At 43.3% G+C, this 25535-nt stretch overlaps 1 protein-coding gene across 4 annotated transcripts in view; it reads right to left on the bottom strand.

Moving 5' to 3' along the window:
• The window catches only part of fggy (FGGY carbohydrate kinase domain containing), a 278408-nt gene that overhangs the window by 37333 nt on the left and 215540 nt on the right, over positions 1-25535 (bottom strand). For all 4 annotated transcript variants that reach the window (XM_078218494.1, XM_078218493.1, XM_078218491.1 and 1 more), the window contains one exon: positions 12001-12095. In XM_078218494.1, coding sequence (XP_078074620.1) covers positions 12001-12095 — 95 coding nt within the window. The remainder of the gene's footprint in view (positions 1-12000; positions 12096-25535) is intronic.

Here is a 25535-nt window from a genome sequence, read left to right as displayed (position 1 = left end):
TGCCCCACATGTGGAGATATGTGCAAATCTGGAGATGGTGGTGTAGTGGTCATGTCACTCAACTAATAGCCCTAAGACCCAAACTAATGCCTTGGGGACAAGAGTTCAAATCTCACCATGGCAGATGGTGGAGTTTAAACTGAATTAATAAAATCCAGAATTAAAAGTTGGTCTCAGTAACAGTGATCATGAAACCATTGTGAAATATTGTAAAAACCTATTTACTTCCTAATGTTCTTTAGGCAAGGAAATCTGCCATTATTACCTGGTCTGGCCTACATGTGACTCCAGATCTACAGAATGTGGTTGACTCTTAATTGCCCTCTGAAAGAGTCTAGCTAGCCACTCAATTGTATCAAACCACTACGAAGTCTAAGGAATGAAACTGGACAGGGTACCCACCCAGCATCAACCTAGGCACTGGAAAAAGCAGCAGCAAACCCAGCCCTGTCAATCCTTCCTTACTAACAATGGGGGCTTGTGCCAAAATTGGGAGAGTTGTTCCACAATATTTAAGCAATATCCTGACTTTACCTTTAATGTATGATTCTGTGAGTATGGCTATGTCCCTGGCATCACTATCACTATCCCTGGGTATGGCCTTCCCTACTGGCAGAACAAGCCAAGTGGAGATGGTGGCGCAGTCGGCATTGGGAGGGAGTTTCCCTGAGAGGTTTCAGATCAAACATGGATAAAGAAACCTCCTGTTGATTAACACATACAGCATCCGCGCACTTCCCACCGCACCAATTTATAAATTAGTACTCTTCCATATTGAACACCAATTGGAGAATGCTTTGAGACTAGCAAGGGCACATAATTTACTCTGGGTGAGTAACTTCAATGTCCATCAAAAAGGTTGCTTGGTAGCACCACTACTGACAGAGTGGGCTAATTCCTGAAGGAAATAGCTGCCACACTGTCTCTGGCAGATGATGAGGGAACCAACAAGAAGGAAAAACATACTTGACATCATCCTCACCAATCTATCTGTCACAGATGCATTCGTGCATGACATGGTAGGAGTGACCACCACACAGTTCTTGTGGAGATGAACTCCAACAAGAGGGAATCTAATTATGAGATGAATAACTCACCTCCTGACTACACAAAGCCCATCCACCATCTACAAGGCACAAACCAGTTGTGCAATGGAGTACTCTCCACTTGTTTGAATGAATGCAACTTCAACAGCATTCAAGAAGCTCGACACCATCAAGCCCATTTGATTCACACTCCATTCACCAACTTAAAATTTCACTTTCAATTTCGAGTTTGGTTTTCAACAGTGAAATATATTCCATTAAAGTAGATTACATAAATCTGTTCAGTGCTATAGGACTATCTGGATCCTGCAAAGATTGGAGACATACAGTCAATGCCGACATCACAAGACAAGGACGACCTCCAAAGGCATCTAGATCCCTTCAACTTCCTTGTTGCATACATACCGAGCTTCTCAGCAAAGTCATCTCCCTTAAGAGAATTGCTGAAAAAAGACACATCATTCCTATTACAAGACAATCATCACATGCATTCAATGCATTGACAAAAGCACCATCTGTTGGTGTATTACCTCAATACTATGATCCTCAGAAGCAATGACATGTGAAATGGATACATTGCAGAAAGGTCTTGATGCATATCTTCTTCAAGACAGCAAGCGTTCTGCACTGGGTTCAAAAAGTCTGTTGCCAGCACATGCAATTCATTTCAATATTGAATGAGAAACTCTCACTCTTGTTTTTGGGATCACAGGGTCCCACACATACTTATCTGGAAAAGAGTTCAGAGTCATGGCAGATCATAAACTATTGGAGATGATCTAGAAAAAAGCTCATGAGTGCATGGCCTCGACTCCAGAAATGGCTCATTAAGAGTTAAGGCTACAACTGGGATTCAGAAATATACCCGGTAATCAGATAGTCCTATCAGAGATGTTAAGTCGGCCACTCAATGTTGGGAAGGCACTAGACTAACCACTCAATGTCCAGGTAGACAAAGTCTGTGCACACTTGGAGGATGTCTACAATGTAGACTTCAAGTACTTCTGGAGGGAGACTTCTCAAGACCTCATATTCTGAGCTCTATGGCTTATCATTATAAAGGGTTGGCTTGAAACCATTCAGGAGATCCCTATGGATCTGACAATGTATGATCGTATCAAGATGAGACTCGCATATACAATGAAATACTCTTCAACAGATGCCAAGTACTCATTTTGACCACAGCTGGGGCTGACACACTTGATCAGCTCCACTAGAAACACGAGAATAGAGAAGACGACTCATCTTGCTTGCAAGTTAGTGTTCTGGCTGGCATCAGCAAGGACGTCGGCCAAGTAGTTTGGATATCGACAACAAATGGGTGGTACTACAAAGGAAGCGATCTCACCATGGGGGCTCTTTGCTAGCCATGTACAAAGCAACCAATGAGCATCACCCACACATACCCATGTAACTCTTGCAGATGAAGAGACAACAAGCAACACATCAACAACTGAAGAAAATCCTGCCAACTTACAACCTTCAAGAGCAGAGGACGGACAGTTCGAGTGCACGTTATTGTCATGAGGTCTGGTCAAGTAAGCCAATGGTTAGTATGTTTCCAAATGTATCCAATACCTTGAAGAGAATTGTTCCAAATGTTCTTTTTACAGTTGAATGTTTTTAGTGTTATAGTTGCAAACTTTCTTATCGTCCATACATATTAATGTTATTATGCATGGGATTGTTACTTAAAGGAAAGGGGATGTTGTGATTGTATATTTGTTAGTATGTTAAACAAAATCATTTAAATATATGATTAAAATGCTTTGTCGGTCATCACAGCAATTGACACAATGATTCAGTTCTCTTGTATGATTAGTACCTGTAAGCTTAAGCAACAAATCTCAACTAAAACACCTGTGTTCAACCTTTGTGCTTGCCCTTCAGCTTCGCTTGTATTAATTTAGAAAGAGAGAATACAATAGCCACGAGCCCTTGACATGAAGAGAAGACAAATCAACACAAATGAGGAGGTGATGACCTAGTGGTATTATTGCTAGACTATTAATCCAGAAACTCAGCTAATGTTCTGGGGACCAGGGTTCGAATCCCGCCACAGCAAATGGTGGAATTTGAATTCAATAAAAACTATCTCGAATTAAGAATCTATTGATGACCATGAAACCATTGCCGATTGTCAGAAAAACTCATTTAGTTCACTAATGTCCTTTAGGGAAGGAAATCTGCCATCCTTACCTTGTCTGGCCTACATGTGACTCCAGAGCCACAGCAATGTGGTTGACTCTCAACTGGCCTTGGGCAACTAGGGATATGCAATAAACACTGGCCAGCCAGTAGCGCCCATGTTCCATGAATGAATAAAAAAAACGTTCAAAAGTGAACTCAGTCAACAGGATGACTATAAGGGAGACACCAATGTTCCCTTAGCTGAACCTCAAGGACAGAAAACTGAGCAATGCCACATTGTGTTCTGCTTTCAAGCGTAATGCTGCCTAGAAGCTTAACATACCAATGTACGCTCAGCACAAGAAGCACGCAATCATACTGCAGAATAGCTTCTAAAAGCATAACATTTCAAAAATATTTTTTAAGGAAAGAACATATACGAAGCTTTTGTTTGAGAGACTGGAAAGAAGAATACAGACAAAACAGAATTTTATCCAAGGCTCCAGTCATTCAAAGTTGCAAGTCGTTAAATTGACCATACGCTGTATTGAAAGAATTGCAACTGCTGCTTTGATATCTAAGTTTTAAAATCAACTTTGAGCCCTGGGAGAAGTGAGCACAGGATTGCTGCACCAGACACAAGCAAATAACAAACAGTGTGCTTCCTCCTATCACAGTGTGCTTCCTCCTATCACAGTGTGCTTCCTCCTTTGAAAGGACAAGTTAATGGCTTGAAATGAAAGGTGGAAGGAGGCTCATATTGTGGATCGGGTTAGATGAAGGGGATGGGAGGAGGTTTGCGTGGAACATAAGCATTGGGATGAACCTATTGGGCCATATGAACTACTTCTATGCTGTAAGTACTTTGTACTGTTACAATCCCAGCTGATGTTACTACTGGACAGTCAGGTCCCAGAATGGAGCCCTGGGTCAATATCCCGTAACTTTCATCTTTTGTTTAGAATCATAGAATCACTTCAGTGCAGAAGAAACCATTCAGCCCTTTGAGTCTGCACTGGCTTTCTGACAGAGTATCTTACCCAGGCCTTCTCCCTGTAACCCCACACATTTCCCATGGCTAATCCATCTAACCTACACATCTTGGAAACCAGAGCACTTGGAGGAAACCCACACAGACATGGGGAGAATATGCAAACTCCACACAGACAGTGACCCAAGGCTGGAATTGAGCCTGGTTCCCTGGAGCTGAGAGGTAGCAGTGTCAACCACTGTTTCGCTGTGCGGTTTAGAGACATGGATGAATAGAGTCACAGGGCTGCCAATTAACTTCTAACAAAAGATTTAAACATTTATTAAACATAAAAAGATTGACTACAATACAAAACTCTGCCACCCCACTTATATCTTCACAGATGCAATTGTGAGGATAACACATGTGCAAAATATTTCTTATAGTATAATGTTCTCAATAAGTATATTCATGTAAGCGAACAGGCAAAATGTGATCAGACACACCACACACTGAAACCAAGTGGCAGTTGCCACCTGAAACAAATTCTGTGGATTTTTCATCAGATCCCCCCAGATGCTTTTCACAATGTTAGCAAACTGGTCTCACTGGAACTCTGACTTCCACAGAAATGTTTCCAAACTCCACCCTTGAAAAAACATGCTTTGGAATCTTCCCCCAAACAATGCTTTCTCTCACATGCCTTCACCAAGGATCCACCTCCAGGATTTCAATCTCTCCTTTCAGTATACTTCTGTCTTGGACAAAAGCTTTCACATAATCTGTCAGGTACCCAGACGTGCCAACCGAACACTACTGCTTCACAGGCTCTAATAAGGTGTAACCAACCTCAAGATTACTTCAGATGTCTGGCTTCTCGCTAGCCAGACTTCACCAAGTCAGCACCTTTCAGCTCTGTCTTTAACTGGGAGCCTCTCTCTGCCCCTTTCTTTAACTTTAGTGAACAGTACCTTGTTCAGATTCCAGTTCTTTGTCTCTTTGACTTCAGTCTTCCCGGAACTTCTCTTTCATTCTCTGATTTCGAGAACTGTCCATTCTTTAGCTTCTGGGACTTCCTTTCTGCCCTTTACTCCATTGTCCTGCCTCTCTGCTGGCAGTTTCTGTGAGAGCTGCTTTCTTCTGATTACCTGGTTCCAGCTGAACCACAAATGCTTATGCTTTTCAGTGTGGGCCTCTAGTTGCTAAGCAACAGCTTAGTTTTTTTTAACTCAGCAGTTGCTTTTATGTCGTAAACCTTTAAGTTGCACAGTTTGAAATGAAACCAAAACTCACAGGTAGGCAGGCACCTTTGTTTAACATGGAGCTAGTTAAAGTTTTAACCTTTTCTTCCATGGAAACACAAAATTAAACTTACTTGAAGATATACCTTGTTTCTAATACCTACAAATACGAACATAGATGAGTTAAACACTACTTCTGCTTCCTGACAGTACCTTACAGCATTTTGTAAGGTTGTAGGTTATAGATAACACCATACCACATTTTAATGAGGCATAACTGGTCGCAATCAGAGCAATTCTTACCAATAGCTTCAGGTTAAGCATAGTAAAATATACTGGCTTTCTGACATCTAATCATCAACCCGTGATGCACAATTTAAATGAAATTTAGTTTCTTTCTGCATTACTGAGTTAAGGGGCCTTTATATACACTGGTCCAGTGGCACAGCCGAGATCAAGCACTCCGCAGCGTAGCCTGAAAGCCAATCTACTGCACTGTGGAACTCAATGTAACATAATCTCAGCAAAAATTTACAAAACACTTATATGTGCTGACTGATAAAACAAGCATTGCAACAAAGATATAGTCACTCCTCAGAATTTCTGGTATTTCGATTATTATGAAATTCTTCCTGCTGTTTTGGCTTGCTTCATGCTGAAAAGGTTAAAGAAAATAGAAAATAAGGTTATCATGCGCTGGATTGCACCGAGAACAGTACAAGGTCAATGACTGTTTGTTTTTTGTTAAGTCTGTAATTTCTTTTTCTCAGACTAGGTTTAACTCTGTTTTGATTAAGCTTCTCACAGTCTTGAGTATGTCGCAGAGCTTCACTCAAATAACAGGGTTACACTTATTAAATGGTGTTTAGTTTACACTAGGTGCCATTCTACACTAATCATAGATTTATTTGGTTGTTGATGTTACTTAACATGCTACGCTACATGTGTCAGGGTTGAAAATATCCAAAAATGTGTGACCTCGAGCTGTATTCTGCTGCATATGGAACATAGCAGCATTGCCAACACCCTCTAGCAGATCCACACACATAGTACAGAGAGCAGTGTGCATTAACTTCAACGCAGGTTATTAAAAAGGATTTTGTTCTTTCTCATAAACTTTACTGTGAAATTAAACCAATCTGATACCATGTTCTTACATGTCAGAGTGACTCTATTCAAAAATAAAATCAAAGGACAGTGTAAAAGAATAATTACTTTCGACCCCAAGCAATAGCTTGCCTTGGCAGTCCTGGCTATAGAAGGGAAAAGTTCGTCAGGATTCCCATTTCTGATCCCCATCCAATTATATCCTCATGGGCCCTGCATAGAAACCTCTGTGTGCAAATGTTAGATCCAGATAAACTGGCGATTGGTTCTGATGCTCTCGGTAGAATACCCGACCAACAATTATAGTCAAGGCTCTCACTCGCCATTTCAATTAAGTTTTGGAGAATTGACACCAGTTGTAGAACAGTGCTCTACTGTACCAGACTTCAGAGGGAAGGAGAGAAAATTTCTCTTTATTCAATCAAGCTCGTATTAATTATGCATGTTTGGAATTGCATAACAGTGGAAAAAAAATATGCATGATTGGACAAAGAAGGATATTGAGGAATGAAAAGACACGATCACACTGCATGTACATAAACACTCAAAGTGTGATGACCAAGGTTGCTGAGCTACAAACACAAATAACTGTGAAAATATGATGTAATGGCAATAACGAAATGCCTTTTAAAAATGATGAGGACTGGGGATTTAACATACAAGGATATAAAGTGTAGAGAAAAGATAGAGAAGGAAAAAGGGAGGTGGCAGAAATGATTAGAGAAAACATGATAATATCAAAAAGGGATAAGGACAGAGTCCATTCAGTTGGAGCTGAGAAGCAAGAAAGGTAAGATCGTGCTACTTAGGGTACTTGACAGACCTCCATTGTGTGAGGCACATGGACCACCGATGCTGGAGGGGTGAGGTGAGGCATGTGCACCTTAGGAATAAAGAGTGATCACTGTACTCCTGTCTTCACAGGAGAAGAGGAAGCACAATATGCAGGAGCGTAACTGTACAAGTGGGGGAATTCCAAATCTGGCAGTGCTGATAATGATGTTGGCAAGTCATGTTGCAGCCCTATAGAACCTTAGTTAGGCCGCGCTTGGAATATAGTGTTCAATTCTGATCGCCACACTACCAGAAGGATGTGGAGGCTTTGGAGAGAGTACAGAAAAGATTTACCAGGATGTTGCCTGGTATGGAGGGCATTAGTTATGAGGAGAGGTTGGAGAAACTTGGTTTGTTCTCACTGGAACGACAGAGGTTGAGGGGCGACCTGATAGAAGTCTACAAGATTATGAGTGGCATGGACAGAGTGGATAGTCAGAAGCTTTTTCCCAGGGTGGAAGAGTCAATTACTAGGGGACATAGGTTTAAGGTGCGAGGGGGAAGGTTTAAAGAAGATGTAGGAGGCAAGTTTTTTTTACAGAGGGTGGTGGGTGCCTGGAACGTGCTGCCGGGGGAGGTAGTAGAAGCAGATACGTTAGTGACTTTTAAGGAGCGCCTTAACAAATACATGAATAGGATGGGAATGGAGGGATATGGTCCCCGGACGGGTAGGGAGTTTTAGTTCAGTCGGGCAGCATGGTTGGTGTAGGCTTGGAGGGCCGAAGGACTTGTTCTTGTGCTGTAAATTTCTTTGCTCTTTGGTATTGACATTCTAGGTATGTGAGCAGGGGACAAGATCTGCTGGTCGAGGAGAGGCAGGGGTTTCTGAGAATGATCAGAATAAAGATGATGCACTTTCAGGGGCTCCCATGAGATATAAGGGTTCAGGCGCAAGATCTGTAAGCTTACGGTTATCAGTTTTTGTTATCCTGCATCATAATATTTGTGGTGTGCCATGCCCCCTGTGTAGGACGGGGCAACAGCTAATTCGTCTGAATCCTTAATGCTCATTTATTCTTACTATGTTTCCAACTATCAGGTGCTTCATTTTACAGTCCATCAAAGATCCAGACAATCCACTATTGACCTCAGAGGACATGGAGGCTCCCTCAGATGTTGCACCGTCACATCCTTGGCCTGCACCTTTCACCACCTCAGATAATTGAAGGAGTGTCAGAGACCAGGAGAATGCTAAGCTAAGGCAGATGATGAGCCTTTAGAGTTGTCCATCAAGCGACAAATGCTGGATGTCCAGCAGGAAGTACATCTGACGGCGCTTCCTGGGTACGCATGCCCTGGTCCGTACAATACAGGAGTTCAAACAAGGCATAAGCCCTGCGGTCACCCTCTCCTCTGAACGCATGGCATCCTCCATTGAGAGATTAATGAATCTCTGCCAGCTCCAGCAGCTCAATCAAGGTTTTCTAAGGTTGTGTTCAGACCTGCAAGCTGACACACTGGCAGTGACTTCAGCAAGGCATTGCCAGTGTGAAAGATGGATGAGGCTCCTGATATCTCTGGTAACAACTCGCCCATCTTGGAGAGCAGGAGGGTCCAAGCGAACCTCATCTTGATGGATGAGCGACAGCTACCTGCATTTGGGGACTCCTCTAAGGGTCTCCCGACGGTGACAGCATCTCCTCCGTCCTTCTGCCAGTGACAGTGTTGTCTCACGATAGAGGAGTGTCCTGCCACCATGCAGGACATTCCCACACAGCAAGGGCCCTCAAGACCTCCAGCAACCAGAGGACGACTGCCAAGGTTATACTGACCAACGTGACATCTGAGTCATGAGCCTGTTTCCAACGCAGCTGCCAGCAATGGGGGAGCACCAAGACTAAGAGCACATAAATGGTTTAAGATTGATCACATTAAGCACAGAAGAGCAATCACAAATGATATATTTCATTGTGCAATTTGTGCCTTGCTGTTCCACATCATCTTATTAAATTGATATTTCTGATAACATGTTCTTCTGGTACGGAGATTGGAAGTCTGCAACCCCAAAAAGTACTTGAGCATGATTTTATTTTTCAGATGCGTATACCCAAGAGGGTGTCAGGAAGGATTCCTGTCGTTTACAGATGATGTGACTGCAGCTTTTTAATGACATTGCATGAGGACTTTGGCAGTCTATTGGAAATGCCTTTGAATGAGAGCTTCTTTGGTCTCTCCTAGCTCCCAGAAATTGCTGCCCTACTGATTCCTCAACATGGCCCTGTGGCTGTTCAGGTTCATCCTCAAAGTCTGTTTTTGAATTGTCATCAAGCATCTGTGACTGTCCAGCTAAGTCTGCCTCCTCCACCTGATCTCCCTGAGAGGCCGATTGAGCAGGTGCACAGCATCCAGGGTATATTGAAGTGAGCCTCCAGACTGGGTTCAGGCAATATCATAGACAGCTCAATTGCCTCCTCAATATGGCCCTTGTGGAGGCATGGCTTCTGTTGTACCTCTCCTCAGCTTCTGATAGGTGTCTGATAGGTGTCATTAGCCATCTTTGCAGATGGCCAGCTACCCATTTGTGCAAGGTGGCAGAAAAGCCTTGGAATCTGGGAGGGCCAGAGAACATAAGAATCATGACAACTCCTGGGATACCTTACACAAAGCTGGGGAATCTTTGGGAAGCCAGCAATTATTTCAGATCATCTTGCCTACTCTGCCTGGCTATCCTCATCTGCATCGATATTTATAAAGGTATTCACTCTCCTGAAGAGTGCATCCCTGACAGGTTTGATGGAGTGGTGTGCAGCAGACTACGACACAAAGCCCTGGAGTGAACCTGATGCTTAAAGATTTAAGACAATAGTCATTTTCAGTACAATAGACATAGGATGCCCCCCTCCAACAGAGTTGAATGCTATCTCAAGGCCTCAAATCTCGCAGATGGAGGTTACTGTCTCCTATAAGAGGTGGATCTCTCTTCTGCATTGCACCTCCTGCATATCCAGGTAATTGGATCTTACTTGGTATACTCTGCCCACAGTGTAATGGTACCTGCACTGGCCCTTCTCCTTCACAAGCCTTGTTGGCCTTCAAGGGGTGCTGCTTACTCTTGTGGATAGACATGTTGATGCTGTCTCCAGCCAGCAGGCCTCCTCTCCCTTCTTCTCCTCTCCTCTTTATCAGAAGAAGAGACATCACCCAACAGAGCAATCTTCATTTTTAAGCAATTGGATTGCTGGGGTGCAGACTGGCAGATGTTATGGCCAGTCGATTAGTGGCTCTTTAAGGCTAAGAGTCACCTTACCGCGCGAAGACTGAACAAAACGGGTCTGAAAAAAAATGTAAGCAATAAATCATAACTCCTACCACCACACTCTTTTATTTCTTCTGCAGCCTTTAATCATGCCCTGGATTGAGAAAGTGCTCACTGTGAGGTCCCTGCCTGCCCATGCAGCCCATGTACCAACCATAAAAGCACACGGGCTGCTTAAAATTGAAGTGCACTACCCCTTTAAACAGTTCAATTGCCCCTTTAATTGACGTTGGGCAACATGCCGAGTAATGTGAAGTGATAACATTGGGACCCCCTCCATCACCATCTATTTTACAGAGCACCGGGAGTATCGTGTGCCCATCCCATGTTGTTAAATTCAGGTCCGTGACTTTTTTAAGACTGTATTTATGAAGCAGAAGTAATTGAAACCTGAAAACGGACAGAATATTTCTCCAAATGTTTAAAAGAAAACGTATACCAAGACCTTCAAAGAGCTATACTTCTCTTTTAAAAAAGCAGGGAGCAAAGGAACAGACCAGATCACATTGCACTCTTTGTTTATGTCAGATATCATGTTTTGGTCTGTGAGTAAGCATGACACACAGTGTGGCATCTGCAGACTGTGCCAAGTCTGGCAGGCTGTAGACGTTACACTTATGATAATGATCTCTGGGATTTTATATCAATGCACTTCAGCACTATGGACATGTGTAAATGTTAAATGATACGAGCACCCACCAGAGGAGAAGGGCAACAGATGTCATTTGGTGTCAGATATCAGTAAACAGCAAAAGCACAAGGGGCTTCTGTTCTTTCTGCCTTTTGGAAAACATCACGCTATGATATTTCTTTTAACTTCTTTTAAAGAGGCAATTTTTCTTATAGCAAAACATAACCGTCAAAAATATGACATCAATACAACACCTTCTCCTTGTAACATTTACAAGAGTCCATTTTATTTTTCCATCTTAAACAGTATGAATCATGACTTCTTTGTGACATAGTATGCCAGGCACTTGTGTTAAATATTTTGCTGCGTCACTGCCTGCTGGGTAATGCACTAGAATAACCCCAGGGCTGGATAGCCCTTCAGGCTTCCCTTTAGGGAAGCATTGCCGCTTCACTCCAGGCGCTGTTGAGGTTGGAAATTCAATGTGGGTGGAACTGGAAACAAAACATATCCTACTGGCGTCTCATTTTATGGTACAGTTCACTGGAACACACTAATCCACTGGGCTGGTTATTTCTTACAACATTAATTATTGAGAATAAAAGAGAAACATGGGGGGTAAGATGTAAAAAAACAGGATTTCTCAAAGTTTTTTTTTCTCTCTGTTCATCCGGCAGTGAAAACTGACAACTTGTGAGGTGTTTTGAATAGTTTTGAACAGAATGCGAACAGACCAAACAGAAGGGATATTTTCAACATCAAATGGGCTTTATTTTAAACCATACCTGTATCGAGCTAAAGTCACCTGATGCACAACCTCCCAGAATAGCTGCGCCCACCAAAACCGACTCCTCCCCCTTGGCAAGGACAACTGGCATGCCTAAACAAGATATATTAAAGCTGTATTATATACTGTACAACATCAGAGGACTTTAAAGAAATATTATTTTTTTCTATTAATGTTTTTCAGAGTCTACATTTCAATTATACTATTTTATTCATATTATAATACACATGAACTGAGCTTAAGGTCTATGTAAGGTGCTAATTCTGGTACTGCTGTTTGCAAACAATAAGCACAAGCGCCTGGGTAGCAGATGAGAAATCTTTAATTAGTAATTACAAATAGGAACAAAACAGTGCACACATTTCCAATCAAACAAATCAAATACGTAATTAGACATGATCTTTAAATCAAGTGAATGATCCAAGCAAATCTCAATTGGGTTTATTTGATTTAATTCATCAATACTTGAATATTGTTGAAAAGAGAGACATGTTGTCAAAGCTTTTTGCCTTGCACTCGTCAAGACAAAGACAAGAATGCTAAATTTCAAAAGATCACAACGTGTTATACTACGGGAAAAAGGGTGCTGATTGGTTGGTAAGTTGACGCTGATTGGCTGAGGCATTGCCCTGGAGAAAGCAGTAGGAAGAACAGGTTCCTCAAACCTCCAGGTAATTCAAAAAAGGCACAAGCCTTGGACATGTTACATTTGTTTGAAGAGAACAGGTCCTTGCATATGAACGTTGATTCGGACAAGCTTAAATGAGCCACGTTATTATTGCACTCAGGAGTATTCAACAAGTGCTGCCCAATTATGGAATCAAATCTAACTGTAGACGTTCTGTTTTGAGTATGGTCTGAATGCAGCATATTATGAACAACCGAAGGAACGCATTTGACTTTTGGTCCAAGTTGGCGCTTTCAGGGATGCTTGATCCTTAAAGGCAACCACTGTGCACATTTACATTGACATTGTTTATAGTTTTTGGCTGTTCTGTACATGAATAGCAATATTTGTGTTTACTATTAGCCAACTGTTTGCACTGTCATGTGGATTCTTGTTTTAGCCTCTGCAAGGTAAACAACTTCGTCTCTATCGCATGTTAATGACAAAAACAAAAACACATGTTTCATATAGTGGATTGAATTTAATGAGCAAATGAAAAATAGTTGGGGGGAATGGATGCCAAACTGTGGAGAAATTAAGACAGCATGATAGGTGAAAAGAACGCTTAGCTGAGAAGATGAGTTTTGATCCCAAGTGAGAGAGTTTATATAGTGCAGACAGTAGAGTCAAGAAAACTTAAGGTTCTGTTGGAAATGGTGAAATGAAGGGAAGGATTGTGAAAGAAGTTAAAGATGTAGATTTAAAAGAGTGCAGAGAGATTATAAAATAAGGAAAATTTGAAGAGATAAAATAGTGGGAGTTAAGGCCATGAAGGGTCCGAACGATGTGGATGAGGATTTTAAGTTGAATACGTTGGTGTCAGTAAGGATTGGGCTGTGGGTGAGCAGGACATGGTCCAGATAACTGAGTTCAGGATGAGTTAGAGTTTATGAAAAGGTGGGACGACAGCAAGGTGGGCATTGAAGTAGTAAAGTTTAGAAATGAAAAAGTAATGAATAAGGATGCCATCAAGATGACTGGCAGAAGAAGAAGCAGAGGTTGGGTAAAGTTGCAGAGGTAAAAAGCAGCAATGCAATGGCATATTCCATGTCATTAATCCTACCTGCATTTGACACACAACTGATTTTTCTAGCTGACGCAGATCTGGCTGGACCACATCAAGCACATGCTCTACCCATAACTCTTCATCAATTCAGATTATCCTGGAGAGCAACAATAATCCCCGGTTCCTTTTCTCCACTTCCTACCATCGCTTTAAACTCCACCATCCACACCTCCAACCAGAAGTGTGAAGTGCTTGTCCATTTCTTTGTCACTAAGATTGACATCATGTTTCAGCTGCATCTACTGCATACATGACCAGCAACCTCTTTCACACATGGCCTTCCCTGAACTTTCATCATTATCTTATTCTCCGTCAACCTTCAGATCCTCTCTGAGCTCATTTTGTAAACGAGATCCATTGACCCATTTTCCATGAAACTGCCAACCATTCAATTTCTCTTTCACTTTGACAAGCTTGCTGATATCAAGACCCCAATGCCTCGAATTAAAATTTCTCAAATGGTTCTGGCTTCGATCCTCTCCATCTCTGTATCCTGCTCCAACCCAACTATGTTTTCTGAACTCTCTGGACGGAATCTTCTGCTCTCGCTGGTAACAAGCTTGGAGATGGGATAGACATGTAATTAAAAGGGATGGTGGTGCACCAAAATCTCTATACCTTCCCTCCTCGACCAGAATTTAGTTCTGGGTGAGAAGCCCCATGGTCTACTTTTCTGCCCCACCACCAATTGAGGCCTTGAAGTGGCCAATTAATGACTACTTCAGGATCTCATAGAAACATAGAAGATAGGAGTAGGAGGAGACCATTTGGCCCTTCAAGCCTGCTCCGCCATTCATCATAATCATGGCTGATCGTCCAATTCAGTGTCCTAATCCTGTTTTCTCCCCATAAGCTTTAATTCCATTTGCCCCAAGTGCTACATCTAGCCGCTTCTTGAATACATTCAATGTTCTGGCATCAACTACTTCCTGTGGTAATGAATTCCATAAGTTCACCGCTATTTGGGTGAAGAAATGTCTCCTCATCTCCGTCCTAAATGGTCTACCCTGTATCCTCAGACTGTGACCCCTAGGTCTGGACACCCCCACAATTGGGAACATCCTTCCTGCATCTCTCCTATCTAGTCCTGTTAGAATTTTATAAGCCTCTATGAGATCCCCCCTCGTTCATCTGAACTTCAGCAAAAATAATCTTAACCTAGTCAATCTCTCCTCATACATCAGACCCGCCATCCCTGGAATCAGCCTGGTAAACCTTTGCTACACTCCCTTGAGAGCAAGAACATCATTCCTCAGAAAAGGAGACAAAAACTTCACACATTATTCTAGGTGTAGCCTCACCAAGGCCCTGTATAATTACAACACATCCCTGTTCCCATACTCGAAACCTCTCGCAATGAAGGCCAACATACCATTTGCCTTCTTTACTGCCTGCTGCTTACCTTCAGTGACTGGTGCACAAGGACACCCAGGTCCCGCTGCACACACCCCTCTCCCAATTTACAGGCATTCAGGTAGTACAGCCACTCATCCCCTTATTAACCCAGTATTAACCCAGTACGGGGCGAGCCTGTCGCCATGCAGCATGCACTGCTGGCTTGTCACTTCTGTGCACTCAGTCCCTGGTGGATTGAATGCCACCCCGCCCCCACCCTCCTCCCCCGCTACATGACTAACCTATGGCCTGGGATGGGAAGCTCTGTGATCCTCGGACTTTGTTACCTGTCCTTCCGGCAACAGCCACAGCACCCCCAATGGCACTAGTGAGCACAAGAGCTTCTGGTCTCTTACTGGTCGACAGCTCTCAGTCTGTGAGACTTCAGCCTGGGGCCTTGATTTGAAGGAAAGCCCCACCGCTGGTCTCGCCACTGCCTGATTGGTTTGCGGTTTCACAGGGCTTCCCAAAAAGAGGCAGCGTAGGACTCTCACTGGCCCCCCGACTGGCAAGACCCCCAGCATCTCAACATGATTCTACCCTCTATTCCTGTGGCTAAGCTGTCCATCTTTCTACCTCATTGTCCTCGATTAAGATCCTCCTTAAAACCCACTTCTTTTACCAAGTTTTCAGTCACTACTCCTAATATTTCCTTGCTCAGCTCAGTATTCATTTTGTATGATTACCTTTATGTGAAGCAGCTTTGGATGTATTTCTATATTAAAGCTGCCAAATAAATACAATTCCTAATGTTGTGAGAAATGTTTTGGTGGGTGAGTGGAATCGGCTGACGTCGGTGGTGGTGGAGGCAAACTCGTTGGGGTCTTTTAAGAGACTTCTGGATGAGTACATGGGATTTAATGGGATTGAGGGCTATAGATAGGCCTAGAGGTAGGGATATGATCAGCGCAACTTGTGGGCCGAAGGGCCTGTTTGTGCTGTGGCTTTCTATGTTCTATGCATCCATGTGCCAAAAGTTCCAGTTATAGTAATCTGCTCAACCCTCTCAAACTGATCCAATTTCAAATGTTCTTGTATTTTTTCTTTGCTTTGAATGCTTCTTGTTCAAGCTATGTCCTTTCCCCAGCCAAGTAGCATTGATTGGTGACTCTTTTCTTTGCTACTTTTGTGTACCTTGCAATCAAGATACACAAACGTAGCAAAGAGTCACTTTCCCTCGGATTTTCTCCAGCTCCCTAAAGAGCCTGGCCTCTGGTCTGCACTTACTCTTGTCACAAGCTGACAGCAGATATTCGGCACTGTGGACTGTGGTTACTAATCCACCTTACACCATTACACAGCTCAGAAAGTCGGGGGACCACTTTATACTTCCTGCTTGCGAGTGTTTTCCTTTTCCAAAACTTAAAATACATGAAATGATATCGAAAGCTCTGAAATTCAAACCCTCTCAGAACGTTTACAGATTTGAAAACCAAAATAGGACAAAGAATTAAAATGGTCCTATTTTATCATCAGAAACAAGTTGAACTGTTTGTAAAACTTGCTTAAACTGTGTCTGTAGACCAGAGCCTGATATTCCTTTCCTCTCTCATTTGCTAGATTTGCATAAATGTAACTAATACTGACAATGGAATGAAATGAACTGATAATCAATAGACAGGAGATTCTCTTGGGGGCACAGGAATATTCTGACCATGGCTTATTAAACTGTATTCTTATATGGGACTCCCAATATATTCCTGCAAATTGTTATTACCTGTTGATTGTCTGTCCAGAAAAATAAATAAAGAACACATTTTAATTCTAAATTGGAGTCCACAAATTCCCTTTGTGCCTATGACTGCACAATTTTGTAGTTGACAGAGGCAGAATACTTAAATGCTTTACTGTTCAAACAACTTAAATCTGGAAGCAAATCCGCAGCACATGATAAATGATAGACAGGAGTCTTGTGAGAGATCCTTTTTCAAACAATCTGATAAAAACCACATGCACAGACAGGCCTAAGCCTCCCTGTAGGGCTGAGAGTGCATTTTAGGCATGCTACACAGTTTCCACTCTATCTGCCAATACCCTAGATAAAAAAGTGCATTCTGCATGAAGTTCTAAATGGCAATTATATAGATTACATGGTAGCATGATACTAATCCTGATAAAAGGGAATTCTGTCCCTGTGTAGCACGACGCAGCTGCTGTCTATTATATTTATAATATATTTGCCGTCTAAGGTTATAAAATGATCATGATGCATATTTAAATAATTAAGCACATATTAACATAATCTATAAATCCAATAGTTTGCTTAAATTCTGAGAGTGGTGCTTGTGACTGAAGCCAGAATTGTTTGAATCCAGCCTACCACTATCACCCAGTCGACAGTAACAACTGCTTAAAAGCATCATAGATCTGTTACTATTTGGCACATGCAACTGATGCCCCTAGTTATTAACTTGTAACAATATTTTCTTGGTGATTATCCTAAATTTATGCCCTCTAGTTACCAACATATTGATCAGTAGAATGTTTTTCTGTGTTTAAGCCCCTCCCATCATTTTCAGCTCCTCTGTCATAGCTGCTCTGCATCTTATTGTTTTAGAGACTCCCGCAGCAGGAGAATAGTGTTGCCAATCTTTAAGGCACCCGAGAGCCAGAATTGCAAGAAGTGGTTGGCTCCTCACTCTCTACAGAGCAATGGCTGAGGTGAACTCTGTCACAGGGCAGTTGGCTGCATCACTGATGCCTTCAAGAACCATGCAGGTAGAACATGGGAGGTCAAATCAGGCTGTCCAAGAGCATCCTTCAGAGATGCTGAAGGCCCCGAGGGGGAACAGACCTCTGAGGAAGAAAAACCATCTGGCACCATCTGACACTCACTGGCACCAGCTCAGATACTAGCACATCAGAGGGTAGTATTGAGGCAGGGTCGGTACGTGGTGAGGTCGCAGGTACAGGTAGGCCAGGGGAAAAGGTTAACATATGTGCCAGCTGCCTGCAGGGAAAGGTTGGAGGTGAGCTTTGTTGCATGGGACTCATGAGGGCATAAATGGGGCAGGATACAGGAAAAGACTGATAGGGCTGCACGCAGAGATGTTTGGTGCATTAGAAGGCCTGTAAGATATTTGTTGTCATTGTTAACAAGCACGGAGGATTCTAGCTCCAAATGTTTGGCACAGGGTTTCATGCAGAGTTTGGATTCCACCCTTTCCAGCATGGGAGTGGTGATCAACTTCATGAGAATATTTGTGGACTGAACTGTGATGTAAAATATAACAGCCACGGCCTTAGAAAGAACCATGCAACATTTGGGTGGAGCAGTGAAAGTTCTGGCTGGAGTTTGTAGTCTCTGCTTGTTGCCAGCTTGATATCATGCAGGCTCAAATTGCTTCTATCATGGCTGCCAATACCAATGTTCAAAAGGTTTTGCTGCGTCTCAGAACAGTCTAACAACCTATCCGCCAGCATATTAGTAGGGTTGCTGAGGCACCACCCTGGGGTAGTTAATGGCAGTGACTCAGCGGTGCACAAACCCATTGTTCTCCCTCAGGATGATAGCATCCGTGTTCGCACCATTGCTACTCTGCCAGTGCTCAGGCTGATGGCTGTCAGTCAATCAGTCCTGCAACTAGACTGCTGCAGCTCATGCTGGAGTTCAGCCCTCAGGGTCTAGAGCTACTCAAGGATGCCCTACAAGGCCATCTGCAGTCTTTCCCATCAAAATCAACAGCCCTGTACCAGTCTGCTGCAGCCACTGGGGACACTAGATTGGGCAAAGGCTCCCAAGACAGACGCTGAGGGAATTCACAAGGGTGATTGGTTGAGTATTCTATGGAGTGGTTGTTTTGTTGGAGAAAGAGTGGAGTCCCTCATGCAGCTGAACACATGTTCAATTGCGTGTTTAAGAGAGGGCATCAACAGTCGTGGTGAGATCCAAAATGATGGGACGGGTGTTGAATCAATTGGCTGCTCACTTTGCATATTCCCAGCGCATGCACGGTACCCTTCCTAATCGGGGATCTGCTTAGGATGAGCTGGAAGTTGCCTCCACTCGTCATTTTTAACTTCTTGAGAATAAATTTCCTCTCTGAGAAGATCTTTAGTGTTTGAAATTCTGTTATCCAGAGAATAGTGGAGGCTGGATCATTGAATATATTCAAGGCTGAATTAGACAGGTTTTTGATTGACAGTTAAGACAGGGGGACAGGCAGAAAGGTTGAGTTAAGGCCACAATCAGATCAGCCATGATTTTATTGAAATGGTGGAGCAGACTTGAGGGGCAGGATGGTCTACTCCTGTTTCTTATGTTCTCCAAACAGTTCTTGCAGTGCTATATCCAAAGGTGCCATGGAGCTGAATTTTATAGAGCTAAATGTAAATTTTCTAGTTCCGCCCAGCGTGGAAACCACCACGGGCAGGAAGGAAAATTTGACGGATCTTTTCAAGGTCCGTTGACCCCGAGTGGAGATTTCCGGTCTTGGGGTGGGCACGATCGGAAAATCCCACACCTAGTTTTTCTTGCATTCGCTGATTTTAGCCAGAGTGGTAGTAAGAAGCATCTCATTTCCTAACTCAATGGGCGCTATCTTATGACCTCGTCCCACCCAATTATGGTGAGGTGAGGTAGTACGATCGGGTGAGGGAAAAAAATGAGAAACATGCCTGGTTTCTCACCTCCCCGATCTTACTGGCCCTGTTTTCTGGTAAAACATTAATAACATCATTTAAATGCCATTAGCGAGTCCCGGACACTTATCATCTGGGCTCACTTCAACTTACCCGCTTGTTGATCGAGCTTCTCACCAGCCAGAATCTCAGCTGGTCTCCACCAGCAGGAGACCAGACGTGATGGCCTCGTCGGGGGGATTGGAGACCACTGAAGTCCCCAAGTAGTCGGGGGCATGGTAGGGCAGTGTCCGTGGCGGGGTGGGTGGGGAGATATCCGTGGATCGGGTGGGTGGCAGGAGATCTCCCAGTTCACTGAAAGAATGGGATGCCTGCGTGATGGCACCCCAAGAGCTCAGCAGCCGTCCCCTAATCATGTTCATGATCCAATCAAATCTACTGAACAGAATTGGGCCTGGATGTCAATTAACCTATCAATATTCACCTTCGGGGTTTAGACAAGAACCTTTCCTCTAGGCAATGAAAAGCAGCTTCAGTTGAAAAGCAAGTAGATGAAAAATGTATGTACTCCTTAAATATTGTTCAATTTAACAGATTAAAGATTTTTTTTATGTTGCTTGGTTGACTTTCCAACTATTTCAGAGTGGAATGATAATGCTTTCCTAGCAACATGGTGTCATACTGCTGTTCCTCAGGTGCTGACTGTGAACCTTTAGAACACAAGGTCAGTTCATTTAGACTTTGGTACAGCTTTTCTGACCCACGGAGAATGGTCGATGTGACAGGACCACGAGAAGGGCAGGGATGACATGCTAACAAAGCAGATTTCTAAATGCTGAAGCTGGCTAAATAAGTTTCAACTTGGTGAAACACAAATGTCTGAATTTAATAGCTGCTAAAGTTCTGGAAAGCCAGGAACGACCTTGCCATGGCCATTTCCAGAAGTCCTGATGCAATTGCATGGCAATCGGGCACTTAACTGCCTGGCCTCAGGGCTCCTGTCTTTTTAAGGATGGGGCTCCCACCTCCAAAGGTTGTTGGCTGGCCTGAGCAGCACTTCCTAAATGGCCATTCCTTTTTCTGAGACTGACCCATAGCTACTTGCCACCCAGGGCTAACACTCAGCAGCTGTTGAGACACACCCTCCAGTTTCTCAGCACAATTCCTAATAAAACCCTCCAGGAATTTTGCAGATTCCAATGAGATGATCTCTCATTCTTCTAAACTATAGACAATAAAAACCCATTCTATTTAATCTAGAATAGCCCAGAAATCAATCTAGTGAACTTTTTATCTCACCACTTTGAAGTACATCCTTCCTTAGATAAGGAGACGAAAACTGTACAGAGATGTGGTCTCAGTAAAGCCCTGTAACTTATTTGATGGTGATCCCCTTCCAGCAGCCCTGTTCCCATATCTTCAGATGTTTCAGACAGCACGTTGCCTCTGGCAGTCATTGCAATGTTACCTGTGTTGCTTGCAGATGTAAACTCATTTACTGACCCACTGTAAGGACAAGGTATTATCTCCACCCCTAGAAAAAGGCACAGACATTGAAGTGGCCTGCATCTCACCTCTCCCTCTCAACTGGACATCATCTTAAAGAAGCATATGTTTTGGAAGTAAGAAACGCACACCACATGCTCCCAAAAATGGAGAGCTCGAGAATAAAATATACAGAACACAAGAATACACTATTAGGTGAATAACATTTGGGGAACTGGTATCCAAATGTGTTGTGATGGGTGGTTTGAAATAAAGTTGAAAACATTGTTGTGCAGGAATGCCACATTATTCTCATGGATAATGGCACTGATTGTTTAAACGGTTCAGATTTGAGTTAAAGTTAGAGTTTATTTATTAGTCACAAGTAGGCTTACATTAACACTGCAATGAAGTTATTGTGAAAATCCCCAGGTCGCCACACTCCGGCACCTATTCAGGTACACTGAGGGAGAATTTACCATGACCAATCTACCTAACCCGCGCATCTTTGGAGTGTGGGAGAAAACCAGAGCACCTGGAGGAAACCCATGCAGACACGGGGAGAATGTGCAAACTCTGCAGACAGTGACCCAAGTCGGGAATCGAACCCAGGTTCCTGGCGCTGTGAGGCAGCAGTGCTAACCACGCTGCCCTGTAGCGAGGTATATGTGCACTAGTCTAAGGCAAAAGTAGCTGCAGGCATTTAACTGGATGTACTTTCACTTCAGGTTTGCCTGAAGATTCTTGCTGAGGAAATAGCTGAATGTCCAGATACTTGTTCTGTCTCTTGGTCATGGTAATTTCTGAATCTGATTACAACTTGTCTGCCTTTTCCTTTCCATGGTAACAGTCTTTGTAGTGCAAAGTTGTGTACAGTCCAGTGGGCAACATTAATTGTGAACACATTGACAAAGTTTCTGTTACAGTGATCCCTCTGATCGGTCTAGGCATTTCAACCTTTGTTTTAAGGAGCAGATGGTCTGCTCCATAAAGACGCAGTTAGCAACATCATTCTCAATATATCTTTGTACTTATGTATCTCAAAGGGATAATCAGTCAGGGCTGCAACGGCTGGCCTTGGTCTCTCTGTAGCCATCCAATCTTCTGATTCTGGAAGAAGTGGTGACAGTATAGATTAGAGTAAAATGAATGGATCAAGGTAACAGATGAGGTAATGAGAATTCACGAGCAGTATTCTGCACATATCCTGAAAGACCAACTGTAGATTTTTGAAGCAAAACCATTTCTGCTAATAAAGAGAATGGTGTTGTAGACAGGTGTCATGTATGAATTACTAATAATGCTGAGGAATCCAGTCAGATGTAAAATGTGCTGTCAAAATTATGATTGAAAAATTGATGAGTTGAATGGCCTTGTAAAACAATGCACCCAATATTTTTGGGGAGGTGGGGAGGGAACAGGGGGCATGCGCCAGTTTTTCAGAAACCTGGAAATGCCAGGAACGTGGAGGTCCTGACAAATTTAATGGCAGGACCTAATTAGAGTATTTTTTTCCTCTGATTCTTGCCCAGCATCCAACCAGATTCGGAGTTGGTCGGCTGCTGGGCAGGAAAGCTAGCGCCACATGGCACCAGCTGGTGAGAGCTGGGCACAGTTCCTGGCAATCAAGAAGATCATAGGACAAAAGTCAGGGGTCTGGGCATTCAGAGTGCAACAGTGAGGAAGGAGAGAGGGAGAGATTGTGTAGTGTCCTTGAAATCACAAAGGGGAGTGAAACATGACAGGAGGGGGGCAGATTTTGTGGGGGAGAGCTGTATCTGTCCTGGATTTGTCTCCTCGGTCTGATATGTACACAGATCTGTGGCAAGCTGTGTCAGAAACACATGCCCAGGCTTTGTGCTCTACAACTGCATGCAGGGCACTTTATGAAATTAAATGCATGACTGGCCTCACTATCCAGGAAAACTCCATCAAGTGCACCAATGTCATAGATGTTCATGTTCACATTATCATATTCATTGATGCTCCAAGACATTTGAAAATGTTTAACATTAGATTGGTTAACTCTCATCTCTGAATCAAAAAATCTGAATTCAGGGCTGACTCCAGAGTTTGAGCATGTATTTTATTACCGAATTGTTGGAAGTGTCGATATCGCGCCCAGACCTCATAAAAACGATGAAAAGGTAAAACGCAATAATATCAACAGGACGATTCAGATTGCTACACTCGGCCTCCGGAGCGCCCTGTGGGCTGAAGCGACCCGGGGCTTTCTAAACTCCCGAGCTAAAGATGGGGTTTAGCTCAACTCTGCCAGAAATGTGGTGGTGACCAGATTGGGAGCAATTTTACCCAAACCCGTCAAGACTTGTTTTGGTCTTGTGAAAGTCTTCATTGTGGTCATCCCTTTTCTATACATGGTCACACAGATCAGCAAGAGCTTTACCTCATTACTGGAGGAGTACGACATCTTTGTCCCAGTCAACAATGATGATGACGGTTCAGCCAATGTGCATGATCAACCGTCATCCCGGAACTGACAATCTCTTGTGTGAGTAAACCAAAAACAGCATGCTGGGCATGGTATCTTTCTATTTCTATTTCTTTGCATTATACCTGGCACACCCCCCACCCCCCCCCCCCCGCCCCGCCCTTGCCACCTGCTTGCGCTCTCTAAATATCTCCCACCCTCCCAGCACACTCTTCTCCACCAGTCAGCTTAAGGGGACACTGCAATAGCTCCCCTCATTGCATGAAACATTTACTTGCTGCTGCTACAGCCTGCATTATTTTACCTGCTGGTGACTGCTAAGCATACAGCCCTGCTGTATGCAGGGTGATCTCACCTTTTAAACTCGGGCACTTTCTGAGAGTTGATTGGCTTTTTAACCTGCTTGCTTCTCGCTCCCAACATGCACAGCACATGAAACTATCCAACACACCTGCACAGTTTTTTCTAGCTCTGAGGAAAGGTCTGCTTCCCTCTCCATAAGATTCAGTCAAACCTGCTGGATATTTCCAGCATTTCCTGCATTTAATTTGCACATCTGCACCATTCCTTACAACGACATTACACTCATACTCTTTCCCTCACACTCTCTCTCCATTGCCTCTTCTTTTTTGCAGGAGACGTGAATTCACAATCACCAGGAGAGAACTAGAAATAGGAAAGGTTCAGCTTCAAACCAGAAGCAGAAGAATCATTCACAGATTCACAGAATTGTTACGGGTGCCACCAAGTCTGCAGAGCATTCTTCTGACAAAGCAGGTTCACTGGACGTATAGACAACAGTTTATTCTGAAACAATGGAGCCATTAGCACCTGGCCAGACAGTTCCAGTACTGTCTAGTTTTGACACGAAGTCCAAGGCCCTTCATGTCTGCACCAGCTCTTGATCTGCGTAAGAGATGAAGTTTCTCATCTCTGGAACCATTCTTGTAAACCTCTTCTGCAGTCTATCCAATGTGTTCACATCCTTCCTATAGTATGGCGCACAGGACTCAACACAATATTCCAGCTGAGGTCTAACAGTGTCTTGTGTAACTTCAGGATAGCCACCTTGCTCTTGTGCTCTACGCTCCTTTTACTATCAGCAGGACATCTGCCTTATCACATGGACATTTGTTTTTTTCTCAAACTACCATACATTCAGAAAGCACGACAACCAAATGTTAATCATTTGTGACAACCTTTCTGTGTCATGCTGACCTTTGCTCTTCTCCTCTTTTATTAGGTCCATCTGGGACCCCTGTAAAACATCACTGAGAAAAGGAAATTACTCTTGATTCTCTATCAAGCACCGGCACCCCAGGACTAGTTACAGCAGTCTAGACTTAGTGAATCACACGAAAGCAAAAGCTAGTGGAAAAGAACAACCTAAGAGAAGGCTCATCAGAGAGCAAGTTTGATTCCTGTGGACGCTGTGCTCAAGTGACCCATGATCTTCAGGATTGTTACAGAAATATTGATTTTTTTTCTCATGAGCATGGATAAAAACTCAAAATTTGGAAGCCAAGTTTAAACCTAGCCAGATTCCGCAATTTGCAAACTGCAGAGTTGGAGCACACAGTTTTCATGCAGCCAGGCCTTGGACTTCCTGTCAAAACTAGACAGCACTGGAACTGTCTGGCCAGGTGCTAATGGCTCCATTGTTTCAGAATAAACTGTTGTCTGTACGTCCAGTGAACCTGCTTTATTAGAAGAATGCTATGCAGACTTGGTGGCACCCAGTTCAGTAGGAGGCCAGAGGCATACCGTGACAAGGACAGCGCTTGACAATTGAAGGTTCAAAACCATATTCGACGTCTTCCAAATGTGGAAAGTAATCACCTCATTGGGTCTTCCTGCCTCTGCCCAATGCTAGTATTGGACACAGGC

Source organism: Mustelus asterias, chromosome 8 (genome assembly GCF_964213995.1).
Source record: "Mustelus asterias chromosome 8, sMusAst1.hap1.1, whole genome shotgun sequence".
Lineage (NCBI taxonomy): Eukaryota > Metazoa > Chordata > Chondrichthyes > Carcharhiniformes > Triakidae > Mustelus > Mustelus asterias.
The sequence above is the reverse complement of the archived record's forward strand: the minus strand, read 5'-3'. Positions and strand labels throughout refer to the sequence as shown.